General features: G+C 59.5%; 1 protein-coding gene across 1 annotated transcript; it reads right to left on the reverse strand.

Annotated features, from left to right (window-relative positions):
* Positions 1-3177: 3177 nt before the first annotated feature.
* Positions 3178-11995, reverse strand: LOC147414067 (coiled-coil domain-containing protein 30-like). The gene is made up of 11 exons (XM_086476341.1): positions 11746-11995; positions 11217-11305; positions 10515-10985; positions 9712-9875; positions 9036-9180; positions 6157-6278; positions 5519-5660; positions 4804-4943; positions 4368-4503; positions 4084-4151; positions 3178-3391 (listed from the first exon to the last, which is right to left on the reverse strand). The coding sequence occupies exons 1-11, from the start codon at positions 11993-11995 to the stop codon at positions 3178-3180; spliced, it is 1941 nt and encodes a 646-aa protein (XP_086332467.1).
* Positions 11996-22725: the final 10730 nt, after the last annotated feature.

A 22725-nucleotide genomic window follows, 5' to 3' on the forward strand; every position in this document is an offset into this window, starting at 1 on the left:
GGCAGGACTCGGCGGGCGCTGCCGGGGGCTGGCTGCGAGGGGCTTAGCCGAGCCCCGAGGATCGGCAGGGCACGGGCAGCTGCCTACGGGCTGAGCTCCACCAGCGAAACCAGCACCACTGGCACCGGGAGCACCACTTCCACCAGCACCACCAGCACCACTGGCACGGAACCAGCAGCACCAGCAGGTACGGTGTGTGCAGGGACTGTGCCAGCACCCCAGGTCTAGTGGACCTGTGCGCTGACGTCATAAACGGCTGAGTGACATCATAAGGCTCTGGGGGCTGGGCGGGGCAGAGGGGCCCGCACGCCCAGAGCCTCTCTGCACACACACAGCCCACGGGGCCAAGGGGAACAGCCTGGTGTGCCCAGCCCCCCTGCGCACGGATTTGGGCGCACGCCGCACCCCTGGGTGTGATGCTGGGTCTCCCCACGCCCCTCAACGTGCCTTTCAGTGCACCCAAAACCCCTGGGTGTGCCCTTTGGTGCACCCTGGAGCCTTTGCTATCTTTGCCAGAGGGCTGCCCCAGGCCAGCCTGCGTACGTTTTGGGCTGCTCGGAGACCCTTGCTCGGCCTTTTGGGCTTTCCCTGCACGTGTCAGCCTGTGTTTTGATGCTCCTGCCACCCGCGGCTGTGCCCTTCGTGGTGCCCCAGCCCCCTAGGTGTGAATGTCACGATCTCCATGGCAATTGCTCTGCCATTCGGAACAATAAAGCCCCTAAGGATGCCTTTCTGAGCAGCCCAAGGCCCCGCGGTGTGCATTTCGGGCTCCCCCAACTCCTTGGTGTGCCCTTGGCTGCATCTCCAGGCCCCGCGGTGTGCTTTCTCCTGCAGCCCGTCTCCCTTGCTGTGCCTTTCACGGCAGCCCAGGGCAATCGCTGTGCCTTTTGGGGCGCCCCTGGACCCCTGGGGGTGCCTCTCAGTGCGTGCCTTCCTCCTCGGCATCCCTTTAGGCGACATCCCTGCGCGCCTTGGCCTTTTGCCATTTTGGGGTGGACGCCGGGTGAACCTTTTGCTGTGTCCTTGTTGAAACCATCTGTCTTCCTTTTGGGGGCATCCTGAACCCCTTTGGTTGCTTCTTGGGGCTTCACAGAACCCTCCCCGTGTGGCTTTCAGCATGCCCTGGACAACTCCATGTACCTTTAGGGGTGTCCTGGTCACCAGGACGTGCCGTTTGGGACAGCCCGGACCGCTCGGGGTTCCTTCTGGTGCAGCCACAACCCCCTGGATGTGTCTGGCTGTGCACCCCAAGGCATGCTGGGGGCTCTTGGGGCACGTGAGAATCAGAGGATTGTTTGGGTTGGATGGGACCTTTAAAGGTCCGACCCCCTGCAGTGAGCAGGGACATCTGCAGCTACGTCGGGTTGCTCAGAGCTCCGTCCAACCCGACCTTGAATGGTCCCAGGGATGGGGCATCCACAGCCTCTCTGGGCAGCCTGTGCCACTCTTTCACCACCTTCATTGTAAAATCTGTCTGCCTTCTATCTAGTCTGAGGCTGCCCGGTTTGAGTTGAAAACCGTTACCCCTTGTCCTATGGCAACAGGCCCTGACAAAAAGTCTGTCCCCATCTTTCTTGTAGCCCCCCTTTCATTACTGAAAGGCCGCTCCAAGGTCTCCCTGGTGCTTTCTCTCCTCCAGCTGGCCACAGCCCGTGGCACAGAGGGCATTTTGGCGAGCTATCCCCATCCACTCACTGCCTTCCCCATAGGGAGACCTAAAGAGTTGCAGACAACCAACGTGAACCTCACCTGAGCAGGCACAAACATGGTGCGCCTCCTGCCAGAACACCAAGATTCGGAGGCTCGCGGGGTGAAGGAAGTTCAGGTGGAAATCAAAAGGACTCCAACATAATTTAAGTTTCAGGAGTCGTTGCACAAGCAGAGAAGCTCTAGATGCAGGGGACCACGTGCCTTGGGAGAAGGTTCTTTGAAACTGTTTTGCGATGGGTGTAGAGAGTAGCCCGAGTGGAGAGCAAGATGACAAATGCCAAGCAAGTGCCTTTAACGCTGGATTTCAGCACAGATGCAAAAGAGCGGGGCAGATGTGGGAAAAATAGGGGGTTTTGAAATGTGGCTGGAGCCAGGTAGGTTTTGACTAAACCTCAGCGGACCTGTGCTCAGATCCTCTTTGGGCTCCTCCAAGATCCTCTGTCCCTTCCCTTGGGAGAACTGCTCTCTTCCCACTGGGGACTGCTCTTACCCCCACTGTGGCCCTCTGGGCCACTTCAGATCCCCTCCGGGCACGCTCAGGTGCCCTCCAGGCTGATTCCCTATTTTTGAGGACCTCTCCCTTTCCTCCTCCGAGCACTCGGGTTTCCTTGGTTCCCCCTCACGCAAACTGTGACTCCTCCCATCCCGTGTCCTTCTGAGTAGGCACAGATCTCTGCCATTGACGCTCGCCTGCGGTCAGATCCCTTCTCTTCCCCCACAGCTCACACTCTGATCCTTTCGGCTTCCCTCTCTGCATGCACGGATCCCCTCTACAGCCCTGCTCTGCAGGACCTGATCCCTTCCGCTCCCACCCAAGCAGCCCCAGAGACCCTCCGTCACTCTTAGCGAGCATTCAGGATCTCCCCTCTTTCCTCCTCTGGATGTCCAGGTCCCCTCCTTGCTGCTGCACCTATTCCATATCCCTCGTCCCCTCCATCTCCCTTCTGGCCCCTGGACCCGTCATCCTTGCCCTCGGAGCCCCTCCTTTTGCCCCCCATCTTCCTTCTCCACACGTTCTCATCCCCTCCCTCAGTGCTCGGGCACCTCTCGCTCCCCTCCGCAGGCTTGCACAAAGCAAAGTGGAAGGGGTAAGAGCAGGAGCAAAGGGGAACGACCGGGTCTGAGTAGAGATCGAGGGGAGCGGAGAAAAGTGGGCACGTGGTGGAAGGCAACTTCTCCGAGTTTCATTTCCAAGGCTTGTAGTTTGGGACTGGGCAAGGAACTGGGGTTCAGGGGGAGATCGGGTGGCTTCACCCCCGCCCCCTCTTCCATTTTCCTGAGTTTCTCTATGAATTCCAGCCTCCAGGTGGATCTGGGGTGACACACGCACACACTGACACTTGGGCAAGTTGAAAAAAAGCTGTTGAATCCTGGAGTTGAACTATATGACAGAAATCACCAGGTCAGCCAATCTGGCAATTGCCACGAGAGCCCAAAAGCCAATATTTCACAAACATCTTTCCCCATTTAGAAGTCCTCGGAGCTGATGCTCTGTCTTTCCTTCTGCAGCTGGGAGGCTGTGGTCTCTCCGGGTGAAGCTACGTTCAAGTACCCAATCTCAGAAGCTTGCGAGGGGGATAAGCTCAAGGATGAGTCTTGGCTTGCGGCTTCTCCTTCAGGCTTTGTGTCTTGCGTGGCCTGCAGGGTGCTGAGAGAGCCTGGTGGTTCTTGTGATGGGGAGCTGAAAACAAAACAAATTTCCTCTCCTGAGTCATTCTGCAAACTCCATCTGAGCCTCCGCCACCCGCACGGCCCCAACGCTCCTCCCAGCCTCCCTGCGAGGCAGCGCAGGGCGACAGTCGGTGCCTTTCGCTTGGACCAAGTCTGGGATACTCCTCCTCCAGCCAAGGAGCTGGCGGCCCTCATCTACCCCCGAGCCTCCTCAGACTGTCCGTCACCCTCAATGGCACCCGCAGGCCGTCACCGAGTCCACTGGGCTGGGTCTCCAGCAGGCAGGGAGCGGAGCTGCAGAGCCCCTCTGCCTTCCCCTTGCCGATCTGGCAAGGATCGTGGGGATCCCGGCTACACCAGCAGAGAAACAGCTCGAGCTCTCTCCTGCCCCATAGCCTGGGACGTGAGTCACGCAGTCCTGGGCAGCAGTGGTCCTCTACGTCTCATCACCTCTTGTGTGAAGACACGCTTCCAAAAACCCTGGGCACCAAGCTGATCTCTAAATCCCACCGTGGGCCCCGACAGAGTTTGAAAATGTCACTCCTCCGTCCCATTAGTTTCAGTCTTTAAAAGGTCCCTATAATTTGACTGAAAAATAAAAGGTCCCTTGGAGGTGAAGCACAGGGTGCACAGGGCGGAGCAGCCAAAACACTCCACTTCTCCCTCACCACACGCAGAGAGGCATCCCCTGCCCCACGGTACCTGGTACGGGGAGATGGCAACCCCTTACTCTGCAGCTGGCATTCAGAGAAGTTAACCCTCTTCGAGTCCTGGAAGGAGGAACAGAGACTTTCAAAGGAGGAGGTCCATGCCACACCCCGAATTCCAACATATGCTCTTGGTCTTCAAAGTGCCCCCGGCTCCACTGAGACTTCTCCCCATGAACTCCAGCCCCACAGATGTACTAATCCTAGACTTGTCCTTTGGGCCAACGACCTTGGCTCCTGTAACCTGTCTGCTGAGACCAAGCCCTCTCAGAGTCTCACCTCCGTGTTGGGAGCGTGGATTCTCCTTGGCACAGGCTGCGAGGTGGGCACGTGGCCGGAGAGCTGGCGTTCGCTCTCGTGCAGCCGCACGTTCTCCTCATCCAGCCGCACGTTCTCCTCATCCGGGATCTTCGCTCTAAGCACGTCACACACACAAGGCATAAGTTACTTTCCTTCCAGCCACGCTGCGTTTTCAAAGGGGCATTTTCTCTTGCGACCTCAGACCCTTTGGCCTGCGCAGCTTCGGCTCTATGCCGAGACCTTTGATGGGGAAAGGGGCTAATTGCATCCCACAGCAATGAAAAGCCTCAGCACTAGTGACTGGGGCGCGGTTCAGGCTTCCCTGTGCCCATTTCTTAAGAGGAATGGGCATAAGACCAGAGAAGCGCTGGGAAGAGGCAGGCTCCCAGAGGTGTGGACATCGTTAAGCACCTACCTGCTCTGCAGGGTGGCGGCACTCGTAGACGGGTTGCTCCAAGGGGGCTCCTCTTGGTCAGTCACCTCCTGGAGGAGCCGTCTTCTTTCCTGGAGTAGTTTCTCATTCTCAGCAGCCATCTCTGCAACCAGCGCCTTCCCCTGAGCAGTGTTGCAGAAGGAAATCACCACCAGCAGTTACGCTTCGCTCTCCCCTGCCCTCTGTGCGTCTGAGAGCGCTTTACCAAAGGGGTCACCGCCAAGCACGTTCACTCCTAGAAGTGATACGCTCTCTGATGTAACACACCCCAAAAAGAGGCTTTCGAGTCCCTTGCCAGCAGCAATAGCTCTGAGGCCAAAGCAGACGGAGCTTAGGCAGGTTCTGAATGGGATTTGGGGACAGGGGTTCCCCGAGGGCACCCCTGAGCCAGCAATTCCCTTGTGGCCTTTTGTTCCTACAAGGACGGGCTGGAGCCCCTGGCACTGCAGCCGTTTCCCAGGGCAGCGTCAGTCCTGCGCACAGCGCAGGAGCAGCACGTCCGGCAGAGCCCCCCCTGCTCCCTCCGTCTGGTCGTTTAACGGGGCCGGCCCGTTGCCTGCAAACCAGCTCTGCCCAAACCTCGTTTCCTTTTCTCCTAAACAGCATGCTGTTTGGAAGAAGGGGCGCTCCCGCAGCCACGCTCTAGCCTGCTCCCCCGCCTTCCCCCGCAGGAGAAGCCCTTCGTGTGTTCTCTCACCTTTTCCACTTGGAGCTTTGTCTCGCTGAGCTCATTTTCCAGCTGCTTAATTCTGCTCTCCCTTTGTTTCCCCTCATGGATAAAGGTCTCCTTGGCTCTGCAGAACTCATCTTCGTGGCAGAGCTGCATTTCGATATATTTCCTGAGGAGGCAGAGAGACAAGCATCAGTCTGTGAAATGCTTTGGTGTTCTGGGCCAAGAGCGAGGCAGGAGGTGTCCTGCATTTATTCGGGCTCTTCACAGCCCGGCCTGGGAGCCTCAGCCATCTACCCCGCTGCTGACTCCCAGCTTTACAAACCCTTGTGCTCGCCCCGCTCAGCTCTTTACACCAAACAGGGTTATCAAGGCACCAACTTTGGAAGCCACAGGGAAAGGGCAGGTTGTTTGTTTGGGCGGGGCTGTGGGTGGTTAAGGGGGCGTGCTTGGGTATGGGGGAGGAAGGCCAAAAAAGAGGAATCCTAAACAGCAAGGGTCAGGCAAAGAGGCTGCAGAAAGAGCTCCTTCAGCGGGCGCTTCTTAGAGCTGCAGCACTGGCAGCTACAGAACAGTCACGTCCACTGTCACTGCCAGGCACATCGAGGGCAATTCCGGGGGGGGGATTTTTGTGCCTACACGTCCCCTGCTGCTGCAGTCCTTACCTGACACACAGATCCTTCTGGTTCAGCAGACGGACTCCTTCCTCGTAGAGGGCTTTGTTTTCCTCCTTCAGCAGTGAAAGCTGCTCTGACAGCTTCTGGTTCTCCTGCTGACACTGGAGGTGCTGGAAAACATCGACTGGTTATTTGTCTGTCCTCAGCTGTAGGGGCCCCTCTGCCTCACTTAGGTCTGGTCTCCAAAGCTGCTCTGTCATCAACGCCGGTGGTTCCCGCTACAGACAGTATGCACCCCTTCTGCCCCCCAAGGCCACCGCCTCCTGCCCTTAAAGAAGGGGGAGCGTGGATTTCTGTGCTGCTGGGGGAGGCTGAAGGCTTCAAGAGGGCGCAGGCAGCTAATGCATCCTGCCGGGCAGCGCGCTCTGCCAGAATTTTCCTGCAAAAAGCTCCAAGCTCTGCAAGAAAAGGGGAAGGGAGAGGGGAAGAAGCCGTCAAGTCCTCCTTCCGCGCCCTCAGAGCTGCGTCCCCAGGAAACCCAGGCGAGATGAGGTGGTGCTTTTCCTCCAGCTCCTCTTGAAATCACGGGGATCTGCAAGGGCTCAGCACCTGACTGCATTTGACCCCATTTCAGCAGTTCCTGGGTACAGATTTCACACCGGGATGGTCCCATTTCCCTCTAGAGCTCAGTGGTCTGCTCTGGAGTCAGCTACCACGGAATCACGGAACTTCAGGGGTGGGAAGGGACCTCGAAAGATCATCCAGTCCAACCCCCCTGCCAGAGCAGGACCACCCAGAGCAGGTCACACAGGAACACTTCCAGGCGGGTTTCGAATGTCTCCAGGGAAGCAGACTCCACCACCTCTCTGGGCAGCCTGTTCCAGGGCTCTGTCACCCTCACGGTGAACAAGTTTTTCCTTATGTTCACGTGGAACCTCCTGTGCTCCAGCTCGCACCCGTTGCCCCTTGTCCTGTCATTGGCCAGCACCGACAAGAGCCCGGCTCCATCCTCCTGACACTCGCCCTTTACGTATTGATAACCATCGATGAGGTCACCCCTCAGTCTCCTCTTCTCCAAGCCAAGGAGACCCAGCTCCCTCAGCCTTTCCTCCTAAGGCAGATGTTCCACCCCCTTCATCACCTTTGTGGCTCTGCGCTGGGCTCTTCCCAGCAGTTCCCCGTCCTGCTTGAACTGAGGGGCCCAGAACTGGGCACACTATTCCAGATGGGGTCTCACCAGGGCAGAGGAGAGGGGGAGGAGAACCTCTCTCGACCTACTGACCACAGCCCTTCTAATCCACCCCAGGATGCCATTGGCCTTCTTGGCCACCAGGGCATGTTGCTGGCTCGTGCTCATCCTGCTGCCCACCAGGACCCCCAGGTCCCTTTCCCCTACGCTACTCTCCGACAGCTCAGTCCCCAACCCGTACTGGGACGCGGGGTCGTTCTTTCCCAGATGCAAGACGCGACGCTTGCCCTTGTTGTACTTCATCACATTTCTCCCCGCCCAGCTCTCCAGCCCGTCCAGGTCTCGCTGAATGGCAGCACAGCCCGCTGGGGTGTCAGCCACCCCTCCCAGTGTTGTGTCAGCAGCAAACTTGCTGACAGTTCACTCTGTTCCCTCATCCAGGTCATTGATGAATATATTGAATAGTGCTGGTCCCAGTACCGACCCCTGAGGGACTCCACTAGATACAGGCCTCCAACTAGACTCTGTCCCACTGACCACAACTCTCTGACTTCTTCAACCAGTTCACGATCCACCTCACTACCCGATCATCCAGACCACACTTCCTCAGTTTAGCTGCCAGGATGCTGCGGCAGACGGTGTCCAACGCTTTGCTGAAATCAAGACAAACCACATCCACTGTACTACCATCCTCTATCCACCTGGTTATGCCTTCATAAAAGGCTGTCAAGGTTGGTCAAACATGACTTCCGCTGGGTGAAGCCACGCTGACTGCTCCTAATGACCTTCTTACCCTTGACAGGCCTAGAGGCAGCGCGAGGATAAGTTACTCCATCACTTTTCCAGGGATGGAGGGGAGGCTGACGGGTCTGTACTTACCCGGGTCCTCCTTCTTGCCCTTTTTGAAGACCAGAGTGACATTTGCTTTCCTCCAGTCCTCAGGCACCTCTCCTGTTCCCCACGACTTACCAAAGAGAGTGGTCTAGCAATGACTTCCGCCAGCTCCCTCAGCACCCGCGGGGGCACCCCATCAGGGCCCGTGGATTTACATATGTCCAGCTTGCTGAGCTGATCCCTAAGCCAGTCCGCATCAACCAAGGCAAACTCCTCCTTTATCCTGACTTCCTCTGGGGCCTCAGGGCTCTGGGACTCCTGAGGACAGTCCCCAGCAGTACAGACAGAGGCAAAGAAGGCATTCAGTAGCTCCGCCTTCTTTGTAGCCTCTGTCACCCGCCTCATTCAACAGTGGGCCTGCATTGCCTCTGGTGTTGGTTTTGTCTGCAGCATATTTGAAGAAGTCCTTTCTGTTGTCCTTGACCTCCCTCGCAAGGCTGAACACCAAGGAGGCCTTTGCTTTCCTAGTTGCCTCCCTACATCCTCTGACAACCTCCCACGTGGTCATCCCCTCCTTCCAAGTCCTATAGACTCTCCTCTGCCACTTGAGTTTGCCCATTACTTCTCTGTTTAAGCATGCGGGTCTCTCCTGGCTCCCTTTCTTGATTTCCTACCCACTGGGATGCTCCAATCTTGAGCTTGGAAACAGTGCTCCTTGACTATAAACCAACCCTCTTGGGCCCCTTTGCCTTTTCGTACCCTGTCCCATGGGATTTCCCCGAGCAATTGCTTGAAAAGGCCAAAGCTGGCCCTGCTGAAGTCCAAGGCCGTGATCTTGCTTGGTATTCTGGTCCTAGCACAGCATCACCCCGGGTGAGGAGGACCCGTCTGTGCGGCAGCTCACCTCGCTCCAGTCAGTTATGGACTCTTGTACGATCTGTAGAGTCTTCGCTTGCAGCTCCGTCTGCATCTTGGTCAGTGACGCCTCCTTGTCCTGCAAATGCTGGAGCTGCTGCTGCAGCTCCTCCACCTGCTGCTCCAGGAGCTTCCTAAAAGCACGTTGGGGTGACAGTGAGACACTGACGTGGAGGCCTGCCTCCATGAATCTAAGGCTGGCTGGGATCTAAACCCAACACCACGCTGCTCTGCACCTGCCCTGGGCAACAGTGAGGGCAGAAAGAAATCAGGACGTCCTGGCTGTCCCCACGTGCCAGCGGCACGTGAAAGGTGCGTGCTGTGTCTGGGATCAGCAATGCCAGCGGCACAAGAAAGGGCCCTGCCGGCATCTGGAGGGTAAACCAAATCACTGGGCTGGCAGGAGGGGCCACGCACCTTCTGAGGCAGCTGAAGCCTCCAAAGACCTTTTAAATCTGAGACAGAGGGGATGGGGGGAGCTCTGCCAGGGACACTGGCAGGCCCAAAGGACACAAAGGAGGTAAAACCCGTGCTGCCCTGACTCCTTGAGCCCGCCTAGGGCCAGCCGTGGAGCTGCAGCAGGGAGCTGCAGGCTGGCCCAGCAGCATTTGCTGGCACACGCCTCCCCTCCGCACCCAGCACAGCCCTTCCCCAGCTCTGGGTACCTGTTCAGCCGCTCCTCGTGAAGTTCTTGCTGCGCACAAGATTCATTTGCTCGGGTCCGCTTCAGTTCCTCCTCCAGGAGTTTCTTGTCTGAAACACGGGCCTCTGCCACCAGGAGCTGGTGTTGTGAATCCTTTAGCTTTTGATGGAGCTTTGAAATCTTGGACTAAAATTGGACACGGATTAAGCCTTCTGAATGTATAGGCCAGGATCTGATTCAGATCCCTTTGATCCCTCACTATCTGAGTCCCAGGAACGAAAGGTTTCCGTGCTTCTACTCAAAGCACTTCTGCACGTCTTTGTGTCAAAGCCCACGAGAAGCACAACCTCTCCAATGGCTACCAGACACTTTATTGGGAATTAGCAATAATAATCCTTTTCTGCACCTCATTTGATCCTGCACACTTCAGAACCCAACCCAATGGTTAGTGCAAGAACACGGCAGAAGTGATGCCACGGAAAACACAAGCTTTTGCAATTTACCAGATAGCAAACTGCAGCACATCTCCTCGTCAAGAACGTGGTCTGGGCTTCCTGCGCCCGCCAGCCCTACTACCAGTATTTTCAGAGACACCGAGGTTTAGAGACAGGAGCGGAGCCATCAGATTTGGCTTCTGTTGTCTTGGTTATGCTCCCACAAATAACAGACCTTTTTCCTAAAATGTTTTAGGAATATTAAGGGCATTTAAGTAGGAAGCTGGGTAAAGCCAGTCAGTGCATACACGTACATATAGACATGATAGCGCATCTCAAGGCTTGCCAAAAACTTTGCAAGTCCAACACAACGGGTCAGTGCTCACCTCACCCCTTCTTCTACTCTGACGGCCTCGCTTCCTAAGGCATCACTCACCGTTTGTGCTTGGGCGGTCTCCTGCACCTCTCCCAGATGCTGACGGAGGAAAAGGTTTTCAGTTCTCAGCTCGTCCAGTTCCTCCTGCAGCTCTTCTGCCTTCTCGATGGCATCTTTCCTCTCCTGATCTGTCTCAAGGAGTACAGCATGCCGCTCCTGTGCTTGCCTCCGGACCTGATGTAATTTTCTTTGTGTTACGTTTAAAGCTGATGTCTTTTCTGAGAAGCCTTTTCTCAGTTCCTCCGCTTCTCTTTTGGCTCTGCTCAGCTGCCGACACAAGCTCTTGTTCGTTTCTTGCACCCGAGACATGTCCTCACGCACACTGAGCAATTGGACAGTTATTCTCTGAAACACTTCTGCATCAACGATATCTGATGGCTGATGACTTCCAGGGCTCAGGTGGGAAGGGGATGAATCGGACCCTGTCTGTTCAGAGAGAAAGAGCACAGATTGGCAGAACTTAGGAAACCAGCTCAGAAGAGGGGATAGGGGCAGCATTTGCGAGAACCAGGACTCTCACCAGCTTGACGTCAGACTAGAAAAGCGTTTTCAATAACTCTGCATCAGACATGACTCGAGGAAGGGTCTGATTTCGCGCTGGCGTGTAGTGCCATCCTACGAGGAGGACAGCAATTTAAAATGTTTGGGTTTACGTACCGCCCCTCCAGAGCTTTTGCTCTCCTCGACGGCTTCTTGGTCTCGTGGCGCCTTACGGAGGGCAGACTCCGAGCGTACAGCAGGCTCACCTACGTTAAAAGCACATGGTTTGGGAAGCAGAGTGAGCTCCTACAACTCCCTGATGCCCAGGGTGCTTTCCACACCCTCGTGCTTCCAGAGACAACCGGAGCACAAGCACACGCCCCAAGCCCCTGAGAGCCTGGCGAGCGCCCTACCAAAACGCAGGGTCAAGACGCATCTCTTGTCCTGCTTGGGAATGGGTTTCCTCCAGCTCACACGCCTGTCCCGTGTGCCAGGGAGATGGCTCCAATGGTCAGAAAGGAGCCCGCAAGGGACCAGCGCCTCGAGACTTCTGCTCGCCAGGGACAATGCCCGGCAGTGCCTTTTCTCCTGGCTCATACGCAAGACCACGCCGCCCTTTTCCAAGTGCCCTCTCTCGATGGCAGCCCAGCAGAAGGGCGGGCGATAGCCCCTTTCCCCATCACCGCCCTCACCCCGAGAGTCCTACCTGCTCTCCCCAGAGCGGGTGCAGGCTGCGTAACTCCAGCATCTCCTGCCCGATGACCAGCGTCGTCCTTGCCCCAGCAGCCGGTGTCGCGCTCCTTCACCAGCGGCAACGGGGCGCAGTCGATGGTGGCGGCCGCAGGGTGCAGCTGGTCCTGGCCGCGCGGCCGGAGCTCATCAACACCACGGCTCCCGGAGGGCTCGGGCCCCTCTCGTGCCGTCCTGCGCCGCAGGAACCGCCAGATCCTCTTCATGGCCCGGTGGGAACGGGCACTGCACGGCCTCGCCTCCCCTCTCCCCGGGCAGCAGGGGGAGGCAGGACTCGGCGGGCGCTGCCAGGGGCTGGCTGCGAGGGGCGAAGGCAAGCCCCGAGGATCGGCAGGGCACGGGCAGCTGCCTACGGGCTGAGCTCCACCAGCGAAACCAGCACCACTGGCACTGGGAACACCACTTCCACCAGCACCACCAGCACCACTGGCACAGCACCAGCAGCACCAGCAGGTACGGTGTGTGCAGGGACTGTGCCAGCGCCCCGGGTCTAGTGGACCTGTGTGCTGACGTCATAAACGGCTGAGTGACATCATAAGGCTCTGGGGGCTGGGCGGGGCAGAGGGGCCCGCACGCCCAGAGCCTCTCTGCACACACACAGCCCACGGGGCCAAGGGGAGCAGCCTGGTGTGCCCAGCCCCCCTGTGCATGGATTTGGGCACACGCCGCACATCTGGGTGTGATGCTGCTCTGAGACCCTTGCTCGGCCTTTTGGGCTTTCCCTGCACGTGTCAGCCTGTGTTTTGATGCTCCTGCCACCCGTGGCTGTGCCCTTCGTGGTGCCCCAGCCCCCTAGGTGTGAATGTCACGATCTCCATGGCAATTTCCCTGCCATTCAGGACAATAAAGCCCCTAAGGATGCCTTTCTGAGCAGCCCAAGGCCCCGCGGTGTGCATTTTGGGCTCCCCCAACTCCTTGGTGTGCCCTTGGCCGCATCTTCAGGCCCCGCGGTGTGCTTTCTCCTGCAGCCCGTCTCCCTTGCTGTGCCTTTCACGACAGCCCAGGGCAATCGCTGTGCCTTTTGGGGCGCCCCTGGACCCCTGGGGGTGCCTCTCAGTGCATGCCTTCCTCCTCGGCATCCTTTTAGGCGACATCCCTGCGCGCCTTGGCCTTTTGCCGTTTTGGGGTGGACGCCGGGTGAACCTTTTGCTGTGTCCTTGCTGAAACCATCTGTCTTCCTTTTGGGGGCATCCTGAACCCCTTTGGTTGCTTCTTGGGGCTTCACAAAACCCTCCCCGTGTGGCTTTCAGCATGCCCTGGACAACTCCGTGTACCTTTAGGGGCGTCCTGGTCACCAGGACGTGCCGTTTGGGACAGCCCGTACCGCTCGGGGTTCCTTCTGGTGCAGCCACAACCCCCTGGATGTGTCTGGCTGTGCACTCCAAGGCCTTCTGGGGGCTCTGGGGGCACGTGAGAATCAGAGGATTGTGTTAGGGGGGTGCAGGGTTTGGGCATCCCAATAAGGGGCAGGCCACTGGGGACGCGTGGGCCCATGCCGCAGTGCGCCGACTCACAATCCGGTCCCTTCTCTCCTGTAACCAGTGGCCAAGTGTCGTCCCATCCTGGCGCCTCATCTAGTCGCGGAGCATCGCCCCATCTGTGCCGGAGTGTCCGTCCCTCACCTGGTGAGTGCAGCACCCATGGGGTTTGTCCATGTTGCTCGGGGCTGTCCCGTGAGCTCATGGCTCTGCCCAGAGGGCACCTTGTGGCCTCCCGCCTTTCGCCCAGGTGGGGAATTATGTCTTGCCAGGAGGTCTTTGTCCTGTGGGCTCCGGTGTGGGGTCATCCATGTTGGCATCAGCCTGGGTGCCCGGGAGATGGCGCGCCCTTTTTGGGGCCCCCTCGTGTCCCTGAGGGCCACGCTTTTGGCGTAGGCACCCCCCTTGTGCCCGCTGCTGGGTGCCCCTAGGGCGGAGGGAGGCGAGGCTCTGGCTGTCCCCGGCCAGGCTGCAGGCTGTTGGGCAGGCAGCTGGGGTCTTGTCAGCGTGTGGTCGCGGGCAGGTGGAGGCACGTGCCGATATCCGAGAAGGCCGGGCCTTGCAGTGGTGACGTGGTGGCGATTGTCCTGGCTGAGAAGGAGCGTGAGCGTCAGCACCGCTGCAGCCACAGGGGTTATCATCAGCAGCACGGCCGGGGGTGTGCGGTGAGTTTGTAGTCGTAGGCTCTCTCCCCAGCTCAGCAGGTAACTGGCGATGCCGCGGTAGGGCCCCAGAGTGCTGCACGGTAGCGGGAGCGCCAGCGGAACCTGGCCAGTGCAGCCGGCACAGGTCCCGGCCTCGCTTGTTGGGGCCGGGCCACAGTGACGTCACTCCTCAGCGGGGATGGCGATCGCCTGGTGGGGTTAGCGTGCGATGCGGATGAAGAGGTGGGGTTTGCCATTTTCGCGGTGACGAGGGCTGGCCAGTTTTGGCCACCAGCAGCGGTGGCACGGCAGGTTCCGTTGGTTTTGCGTAGGTCAGAGTTGTTGTTGCCTCTCTGGCAGCGTGTTCTCGGAGAGGGAGGGCAGAGACACACACAGAGGAAGAAATGGCTCAGCAGCATGGCGCTTCGCGGGCAGGAGGAGAAGTTGAGCACATGGCTGGGAGGTGGGGGGAAGAGCATCGAGGCAGTTGAGGGTCGTTCTCTTGCCGGTCAGGGTCAAGAGGGAGCCAAGGAGGGTGTCGGAGGGACAGCAGGTGTCAGAGGTGAAGAAGATGGCTACCTTGTATAGCTGTCGGTAATGGCGAGGCTCTTATGGAGGCGTCAGTGGTGATGGAGCGTAGGCCTGGCGAGACAGTCACCCAGAGCCGGCGGGGGACCCGGAGGAAGCGACGCCGGTGCCGGCCGGAGACGTGCCGCAGCCTGGGACGCTGAGAGGAAGGACGTCGAGCCCGATGGGAGCAGGCGCCAAGGAGTGAGCGCGTTCGCCCCCCAGGAGCAGGGACAGGGGCGGAGATGAGGCCAGCGAGGGAGGAGACGGTGCCAGGAACGGGGTGGAGGCCCTGGCATGGCGGAAAGTGGAGCAGGCGAGGGAGACACGCAGTCACCTGAAAGAGCTAATCCCCGACAAGTTTACGGTGATTTACTTAAAACTTAAAAGTAAACCTGTTTTTATAGATTACTTACTACTATTTAGTGTTTAGAATAAAAAGTAAACACTGAATACTAGTAAACTACTTGTATATGCTGATTTGACAGTAAAGTAACTTTACTTTTAAAGAATTTATAAAGGTAAAATGGAATTAAAAAGGTGTAAAGTAGCCAAGTTTTAATGCAAAGCTTTTGAAAAACAAACCTTTGTTTTATGCCTTAACCCCTAGTTTTACAACGTTATAAAAACTAGTATTAGTAAGCATGATATATTGATTGAGAAACTATGAGTATAACCTATATAGTTATAAAGAGTATAACCTAAATAAATGTCTTAACAAATAGGTTTTTATACTCAAAAACTTTAATAGTTGTTTAGGTTTAACTAGAGTACATTTTTGTTGTTTATTACTTGAAAGTAAGTAACGTTATACTACTTAATGTTATAGGTACTAAAATGTACTCTAGTTAAAAGTTTAACCTTATGAGTAAACTTGAAACTTTAAGTTTTGATTCACTCACCTTATAACTCAAACAAGTAAAATTTTACACTTTACATGGTAAAATTTATCACTTAATATAGTATTATCTTATGTATGTATATATAGTCTACATTAACTCGTTTTATAAACCTATAGCTATAAATGTAGTTGACATCCTGACCCTCCAGCCCTTTCCCATTTTACCATTGCCTATCAAAACCCACAACTTCCAAACTGTCACAGGAACTGGTGACAAACCGGCCACCATTGTTGGAAAGGTCCGGCTACAACTACAGTTCATCTGCCCCACCGACTTTCGCTTACAACCTCCCTGCCCGACTGAGCTTCTCCCCTGCAGGGAACCAAGACTGAAGGGCATGTAGATGAGCTGGGGGGGATGCAGCTGTGCTGGCCTAACAGTTGGACCTCATGATGAGCTGCACCTTGTAATACAGACCTTGAAAGTCCTGCTCTCCCATTCATGAGAAGAATAGTAACGTTAGTTGGAGAAGGATTCCCCATCCCTGGAGGTACGACGACTCCACTGACAGGGTTGTTGCACCCTGGAACAGGCTGCCCAGGGACATGGCAAAGATGTTTTTCCTACTGCACAATCTAAACCTCCCCTCATGCGACTCGAGGCTGTTTTCTCCTGAGCAACAAGCAATACCACGAGAAAAGGGTCTAACACTCACCTTGGTACAACCTCCTTCCAGGCAGATCTGGAGAGCCATAAGGTCTCCCCTCAGCCTCCTCTTCTCCAGGCTGAACACCCCCAGTTCCCTCAGCCGCTCCTCACCAGACTTGTTCTCCAGACCCTTCACCAGCTCCGTTGCCCTGCTCTGGACCCGCTCCAGCACCTCCATGTCTGTCTTGTCCTGAGGGGCCCAAAACTGCACCCGGCCTTCGAGGGGCGGCCTCACCAGAGCCGAGTCCAGGGGCACGGTCACCTCCCTGCTCCTGCTGGCCCCACCATGGCTGACACAGGCCAGGATGCCGTTGGCCTTCTCGGCCACCTGGGCACACCGCCGGCTCGTGTCCAGCCGGCTGCCGACCGGCACCCCCAGGCCCTTTCCCGCCGGGCAGTTTCCAGCCGCTCGTGCCCAGCCTGTGGCGCTGCGCGGGGTTGGTGTGACCCAGGGGCAGGACCCGGCACTTGTTGACCCTTCTTCCGCGAGGCCAACTTTGCCCAAGGTACATCGGCCAGGCTGGCTGTGAGGTGGCTAAGCCAAACCCACCTTGTTGCACGCACATTGTCTGCCGTTTGTGCGCCACACACTACTAGGTTTTCCACATCGACCTCTCTGGTGCCTTCATGGAGGGCCCTCTACTGGCATTCCCCTAGAGAGGCAGCCGGCAGCCGGTAGAAACACTGACAGACTTACCCCCCCCCCCCCAAAAAAAACCTCTCACGCCTGACACCTTACAGCTTTAGCCAGCGTTCTTGGATGTAGACAGACATTTCAGTGCCTTCAGAGACTGACAGTGCAGATGGAAGTGCTAAAAGGTTTGGCCACGAGCAGGGAAAACTACTTACCACACAGGTCTGCCACTTTTTTCACTTACTTAGTCAAGTGGCATCCCGAAAAAATGCCAAGAGAGGCCATCACCCGTTTCCCTCATTATACAGCACACACCACCATCCAGCCCCAGGTCCAAAACCACAACACTGTTCCTTGTCTCTCCGATCACAGGGGCCACCTTTCTCCTTGGCAAGGTGAGGCAAGAAACTCCTTCGTTGGGGCCAGACTGTCTCTCCTTAGAGGCATCTGCCACCAACACAGGCTTGCCCTTCTGTGCTCCCCTGCATCACCCTCACAGAAGCCCTGACACCTCTACCCCAGCCGTTTGGGGGCGGGGGGGGAGCACTACCTTCTGGCACAAAACTTCTCCTCCTTCTTATGGTACCAGGTCCACCTTCCGCCTCCTCGCTGGCCTCTCAGACCCCGCGTGGGTCCAGGGGTCGCTGCCACAGGTGGCACCGAGAGACAGGCGACAGCTACGCCTCTCCTAATAAAGCCGGGTTTCAGATGCTACGTGTCACCGTTGCAACAATTCCCCGACGGAACAGAACACTCACTGCACACCTCGAGCTACTGAACGTCACAGGCTCCTTTACACGTGTCCCTGCACACCACTCAGCTGACGCTGCCACTCCAATGCCCACCCTCGCTACATCGCCAGTCCTGCCCCCCCACTCCAGCACCACCTCCGCTCGGTACCCACCTGCCAGCTCTGGGCCTCCGGCCGTCTCCTTGCTGAGGGGACAAGACAAGACACCAAGACCATGCTGCCGGCCGTGCTGGGCTGCTTTATTCAACACCGCTGCCAGCCCCGCTCCAGCTCCCACCTGACACCCCCACACCCATCGCCACTCTATATCTCCACGCCACCCCCTGGCACCAGTACCCCCCAGTGCCTGTGTACCTGGAGCCCCGCAGCGAACCCCAGGGCACAGCATCGCTCAGACCCAGTACAGGCATCCCTGCATTTCCGACGCGTTACAGATGTTTCCACCACGTTACAGGCATACGCACGCAGTTACAGCAGCAACACCGGGACGCTTGGCGCCCCCCACCCTGCTCCCCCAGCCCCGCTGTGGTCCTGCTCCATCCTGACTGTCACCAGCCATGCAGGACACGGCCCTCAGGGTACTGCCCCCCCCCCCCCGCCACACCAAGGCTTGTGGCACACCGTGGCCATGCCCACGGCTCCCAGCCCCACCTAACCACTGCCGAGGAGGGGACACGCTGAACAGGGACACGCACACACACGATACGACAGCGCATTGCCGAGATGTGGGCTGACGCCTCCCGCACGGTTCGAGTCCCGCTCCCCGACGCCCATCCCACAGGGTACGCCCCGGCACGTGCCGCAAGCGAAGGGCGGCGCCTCACATCGCTCCGTCTCAGCGAGGCAGCCTGCAGCTTCCCGCCCCGGCCAGAACAGGCCCCATCGCGCCCCGCCACGACGGTCCTGCGCGAGCACCCCGACCGCCCAGCCCCGACCCCGCTTCGCCCGCAGGCAGCGCATGCAGGGCACCTCTCTCCCCACATCCTCGAGACAGGCGTTTATTACCCCAGCAGGCCACCCCGTGCACAGTCCCTTTGCCACAAAACGCAGCGGACCGTTTCCAGACCCTTCCACACCTTCCCACCCAGTGCGCTGGGGCTCCACCCCGCACTCCTCTGGCGCAGGTGTCGGTGTTGCTTGCTGGATCCGTGACGATGCCTCTCGCCGCGCCGGTGGCAGTGTGACTCCTCAGCCGGGCACCATCCATCTCTGCTCGTCATCGTCCTCCTGCCGCGAGGCTCCCTGCCGGGCTCCGGCAGCCACAAGACGACAGCACGGCACTGCCACTACCTCTCCGGGGCTCCGGCACGGCGGGCAGCTCTGCTCGGGGACGCACAGCCCCCGAGCCCAACTCCCAGGCGGCCGCTTTGTGCCCATTCCCATCGGCACGGCCACCTCCTTCCCTGGAAAACCCTGCTGCTCCCCCACGGCAGCCCCGGCTCCTCCCGGGCACCCTGCAGCTATGCGCCCCCCCCCCCCCCCCCCCCCCCCGTTTCTGCAGCCACCGTGGAAGGAGACCCACCGTAGGACACTCAGCTTCTGGGCCTTGTCGCAAGTCCGGGACATGGAGCCAGCCATACCATGCAGCTCCCAGGGACCCTGGCTCCAACGGGTCTCCCCTTGAGTGTGTGTCCCCCCCCCCAAGCCCCCCAGGACCAGCCCAGTTCCCTCAAGACCCCCATTAAAAAGCAGCTGCCCTCAGGCATCCCGAGACCTGTCAAGTCCCCTAGAGTTCTCCAGGACCACCCAGCCACACACCAGCCCCTCTCACCCAAACCGCCTGCCAAGCCTCGGGCCCCTCAGCACCACGGGCATGGCTGCTACACCACTCCCCTCCCTTCCAAGTTGGAGGCAGCTCGTGGGACAGCCGCCCGCCTTAGCCTCCTTCCCCCGGACCCCGTCCGGCCCCGCTGCGCGATGGGGGGACCCCTCCCGAGCACAAGGGCCAAATCCCGGCATCACCAGGCACCGCCCTGGGTGCTCCCCACCCACCCCATAATAAACCAGCACAACACACAAAGCCAGCTCAGCGCTTTTGCTTTTATCACACTCCAGACCTGACGCACCACGCTCTGCGTCCTCAGTTCGCGGCCATTTTCTGCAAACGAGACACAGGGGGGCTTGTTGTGAGACCCTCGGCTGGGCAGGGTGGGGGACAGCGTGGTCAGCCCCTCCATGGGGGGAGAAGGTGGCGCACCCACCTCGTTGATCCAGTCGATGTAGGCAGACACCCGTGTGAAGACCGTTGGCTTCTTGGCCACGTTGCAGCCCAGCCCGGAGCCAAAGCTGACGATGCCGTCCACGTCCCAGAGCCCGTCGCGCTGGCAGTTCAGGGGGCCGCCCGAATCCCCCTGCCCGCCCAGATGCACGCTCAATACCTGCTCCCGGGCATCCCACCGATGCGCCTGCACCTCCCGGCCACCCACCGCCGCGGCTCCCGTCCCCTCTCCTCCCGCGCTTCCCACTGCATCCGCGGCCCCATGACGCTCGGGCACCCCTGATAACCCACCCGCTCCCCGCACCCCTCGGGCACGCACGGTGCCAGCACTCACATTGCAGCCGGAGCTGACGCCGTCGCCTCCGGCGCACACCATGGTGGTGCGCACCGTGCTGCCCCACCAGCTCCTCTGCGAGCAGGTCTCGTAGTCCACCACGGGCAGCAGCGCCTGCTGCAGGGCATCAGCCAGGGGCCCGTTTGCTGCAACGACAGGTGCATCTCGCACCCTGCGCCCACACGCACCACCCCCCCGGGACCCCTCCCCAGGGACCCCCCGGTTTACTCCGGATGCGTCCCCAGCCGGTGACGTAGCAAGGGTAGTCGTTCTCCAGAATCAGGCCAGCGGGCGGCAGGCAGGCGGGCTGGATGGTCTCGCTCTCCTCCACCTCCTGCGCCAGCTTGATCAGGGCAATGTCGTTGCTGCAGGGAGAGCCGAGCCGTGGGGATGGTGGACCCCGAGCCGTGGAGACGGGGGACCCTGAGCCACGATGCCCCCTGCCCGCCCCAACGCAGCCCATTGCCTACATGACGAGGAAGGAGTTCCACTTCTCATGCACGATGATCTTCTCCGCGTCCACGGCCACTGCACCCTCCACGTTCTCCTCCGACAGGAGCTGGATACCCAGCACCACGCGGTACGTCTGGCTAGAGCTGCCGGTGCAAAGAGAGGGGGTGTCAGTCTCCACAAACGTCTTGCTCCGCCCATGAACATCTGCCCCCACCCTGGCACCCACCTGATGCAGTGGGCAGCCGTCAGCACCCAGTTTGGGGCGATGAGGGTCCCACCGCATGTGTGCCGCCAAGTCCCGGCGCTGCTGTACTGCAGCGAGATCTGCAAAGGCGGGGGCGCAGCATCAGAGAGGCCACAGCCCCCTCCCCAGTCCCCTCCCCAGCCCCGGGGGGGGTCCCCCTTACCTGCCATGGCCAGCTGTGGGGCCGGGCATCTTCGCCACCCACCACCCGGGCACCCAGCAGCGGAGGCACGGCCGGACGACCGCATCCGTAGGCTGTGACACCCGACAAAGGGACCTCAGCAACCGCCTGTGCCCAGGTGCTGGGGTCCCGTCCCCTCCACCCTGTCCCACTCCCTGCCACCCACACTCACCATAGCCCAGCAGCACAGCGAGACACACAGCGCCCAGCATGGTTGTGCGGTAGTCCTGAGGTGCCGTGGCAGTGCTCCTCTTGCCCCTCTTATAGGGCCCGGCGCCACCAGGGACCTTGGCGTCACCGACATGTGGTGACGGTCCCATGCCGAGGGGCTCGCCAGCCCCATCTTATCGCCCTCACACGTCCCGTCTGGGAATGGCCACATCTGCCCATCGTGCGCTGGCACCGTGCCGTGGCCCGAACCTGGGCATGGCCAGGGAGGGTCCCTCCCGGGGGACGGGTGGTGGGCAGCCTCCCGGCCGTGCCGCTCTCTCTGCGGTGCTGGGCAGACCGATTGCACCCCAACCGCGAGCACCCGCTGCCCCAGGACATGGCACCCCCTGGCCCACCACCCCAAGGCCAAGGTCCCCTTATCACACGCTTCACATGGCCAAGGCCAGCCCAAACCCCACTGGTGCCCACAGGGCTGTGGGGCGGGGCAACCCCTGGGCACCGGGGCAGATGCCAGCAGGGACGCTGATGACCTTCGCTAGCACCACAGCCACACACCTGCAGCAGGTCCCTGCTGCTTCCCACGCTGACATCCCAGCACTGCCACGGCTCGCCCCAGTTCCCCATCGCCAGTCCGAGGTGGGGACGGCTCCAGCAGCAGCAACTGGGTGCCCACAGCTAGACCCCACTCCCCACCAGGCTCCTTCCCCAGACCCGAGCCCCCGCTGCAGCCACGACCGCACCTCGCCCCCCCTGCACAAGCACCCAGCACGCTTACGAAATATAATATTTATTTGGGATTAAAATAAAAACCCATAACATACACCCCGGTACCGCTGCCCGGGGGGGACGCTGCTGGACAGACGCGCCTCTTTACAGCCACCCGCAAACATGGGAGCCTCCATCGACCAACGGAAACCTCTCGTGGCTACAACGCTCGCCCTCCTGGGCCAAGCGCAACACGAAAACGCACCACAGAGCTGCGCGAGCCGGCAGCTGCCTTTCCCTGCGCCTTTGACCCAACTCAAGAGAGACACAGCGAAGCAGGTACGGCGCCGCTCGGCCCCTCGGGGGCTGCACACCACCAGCGTGGGCTTCCCCTGCGCCGCACACATGCACCCTGGGTGCACAGACACACACACACGCGCGTGCACACACAGAGCCCCCTGGCTGGCGCCTGGCGCTCGGCACATTCCCTCGGCTTTTGGCACAGGTGGCCGCATGCGGCAACGCTGAGGGGCACCGAGCTGGTGTGGCTGCCGCGGCACCCACCCAGGCGAGCCCCCTGTCCCGCACACCTCAGTGCACACGCTGGGGACGGGCCACACACACACGCACACCACACACACACCACAGCCTGGGGACGGGCATCCCGAGCACGGCTCCCCTGGCACTCGCCAGCAGCAAGAACCCCAGGCACGGCCGCGAGCAGGGGACAGGGTGCTGCCGCCCCTCGGGGAGGGAGCAGCTTGGGGGGATGGGTGCACGCACAACACCTACAGACATCACAGTAAGGGGAGGGGGATCAGGGCCACCCGGCTCTGCCAGCAAGGCTGACGCTGCGCCGAGCCTGAACTGGTGGCCCAGCCTTTGGGGAGTCACAAGTGACGTGCAGTTCAGGCATCGCTCCCGGCACAGTTGGCACATGGCACACGCGACGTTCCCGGCCCGGGCACCGCAATCCAGTCCTGCCCGGCCCCGCGCCGGTGCCCCA

This window comes from Leptosomus discolor, chromosome 20, assembly GCF_034619465.1.
Source record: "Leptosomus discolor isolate bLepDis1 chromosome 20, bLepDis1.hap2, whole genome shotgun sequence".
In the NCBI taxonomy this organism is placed as follows: domain Eukaryota; kingdom Metazoa; phylum Chordata; class Aves; order Leptosomiformes; family Leptosomidae; genus Leptosomus; species Leptosomus discolor.

Excerpts from the sequence above, each read along its gene's own strand:
- LOC147414067 (XM_086476341.1), bottom strand. The coding sequence starts at position 11,995 with ATGAAGAGGATCTGGCGGTTCCTGCGGCGCAGGACGGCACGAGAGGGG. Across the intron at positions 6,279-9,035 it reads CCATAACTGACTGGAGCGAG|CACCTCCAGTGTCAGCAGGA; the intron begins GTGAGCTGCCGC and ends GATGTTTTCCAG. Across the intron at positions 4,944-5,518 it reads CAAAGCTCCAAGTGGAAAAG|GGGAAGGCGCTGGTTGCAGA; the intron begins GTGAGAGAACAC and ends AACACTGCTCAG.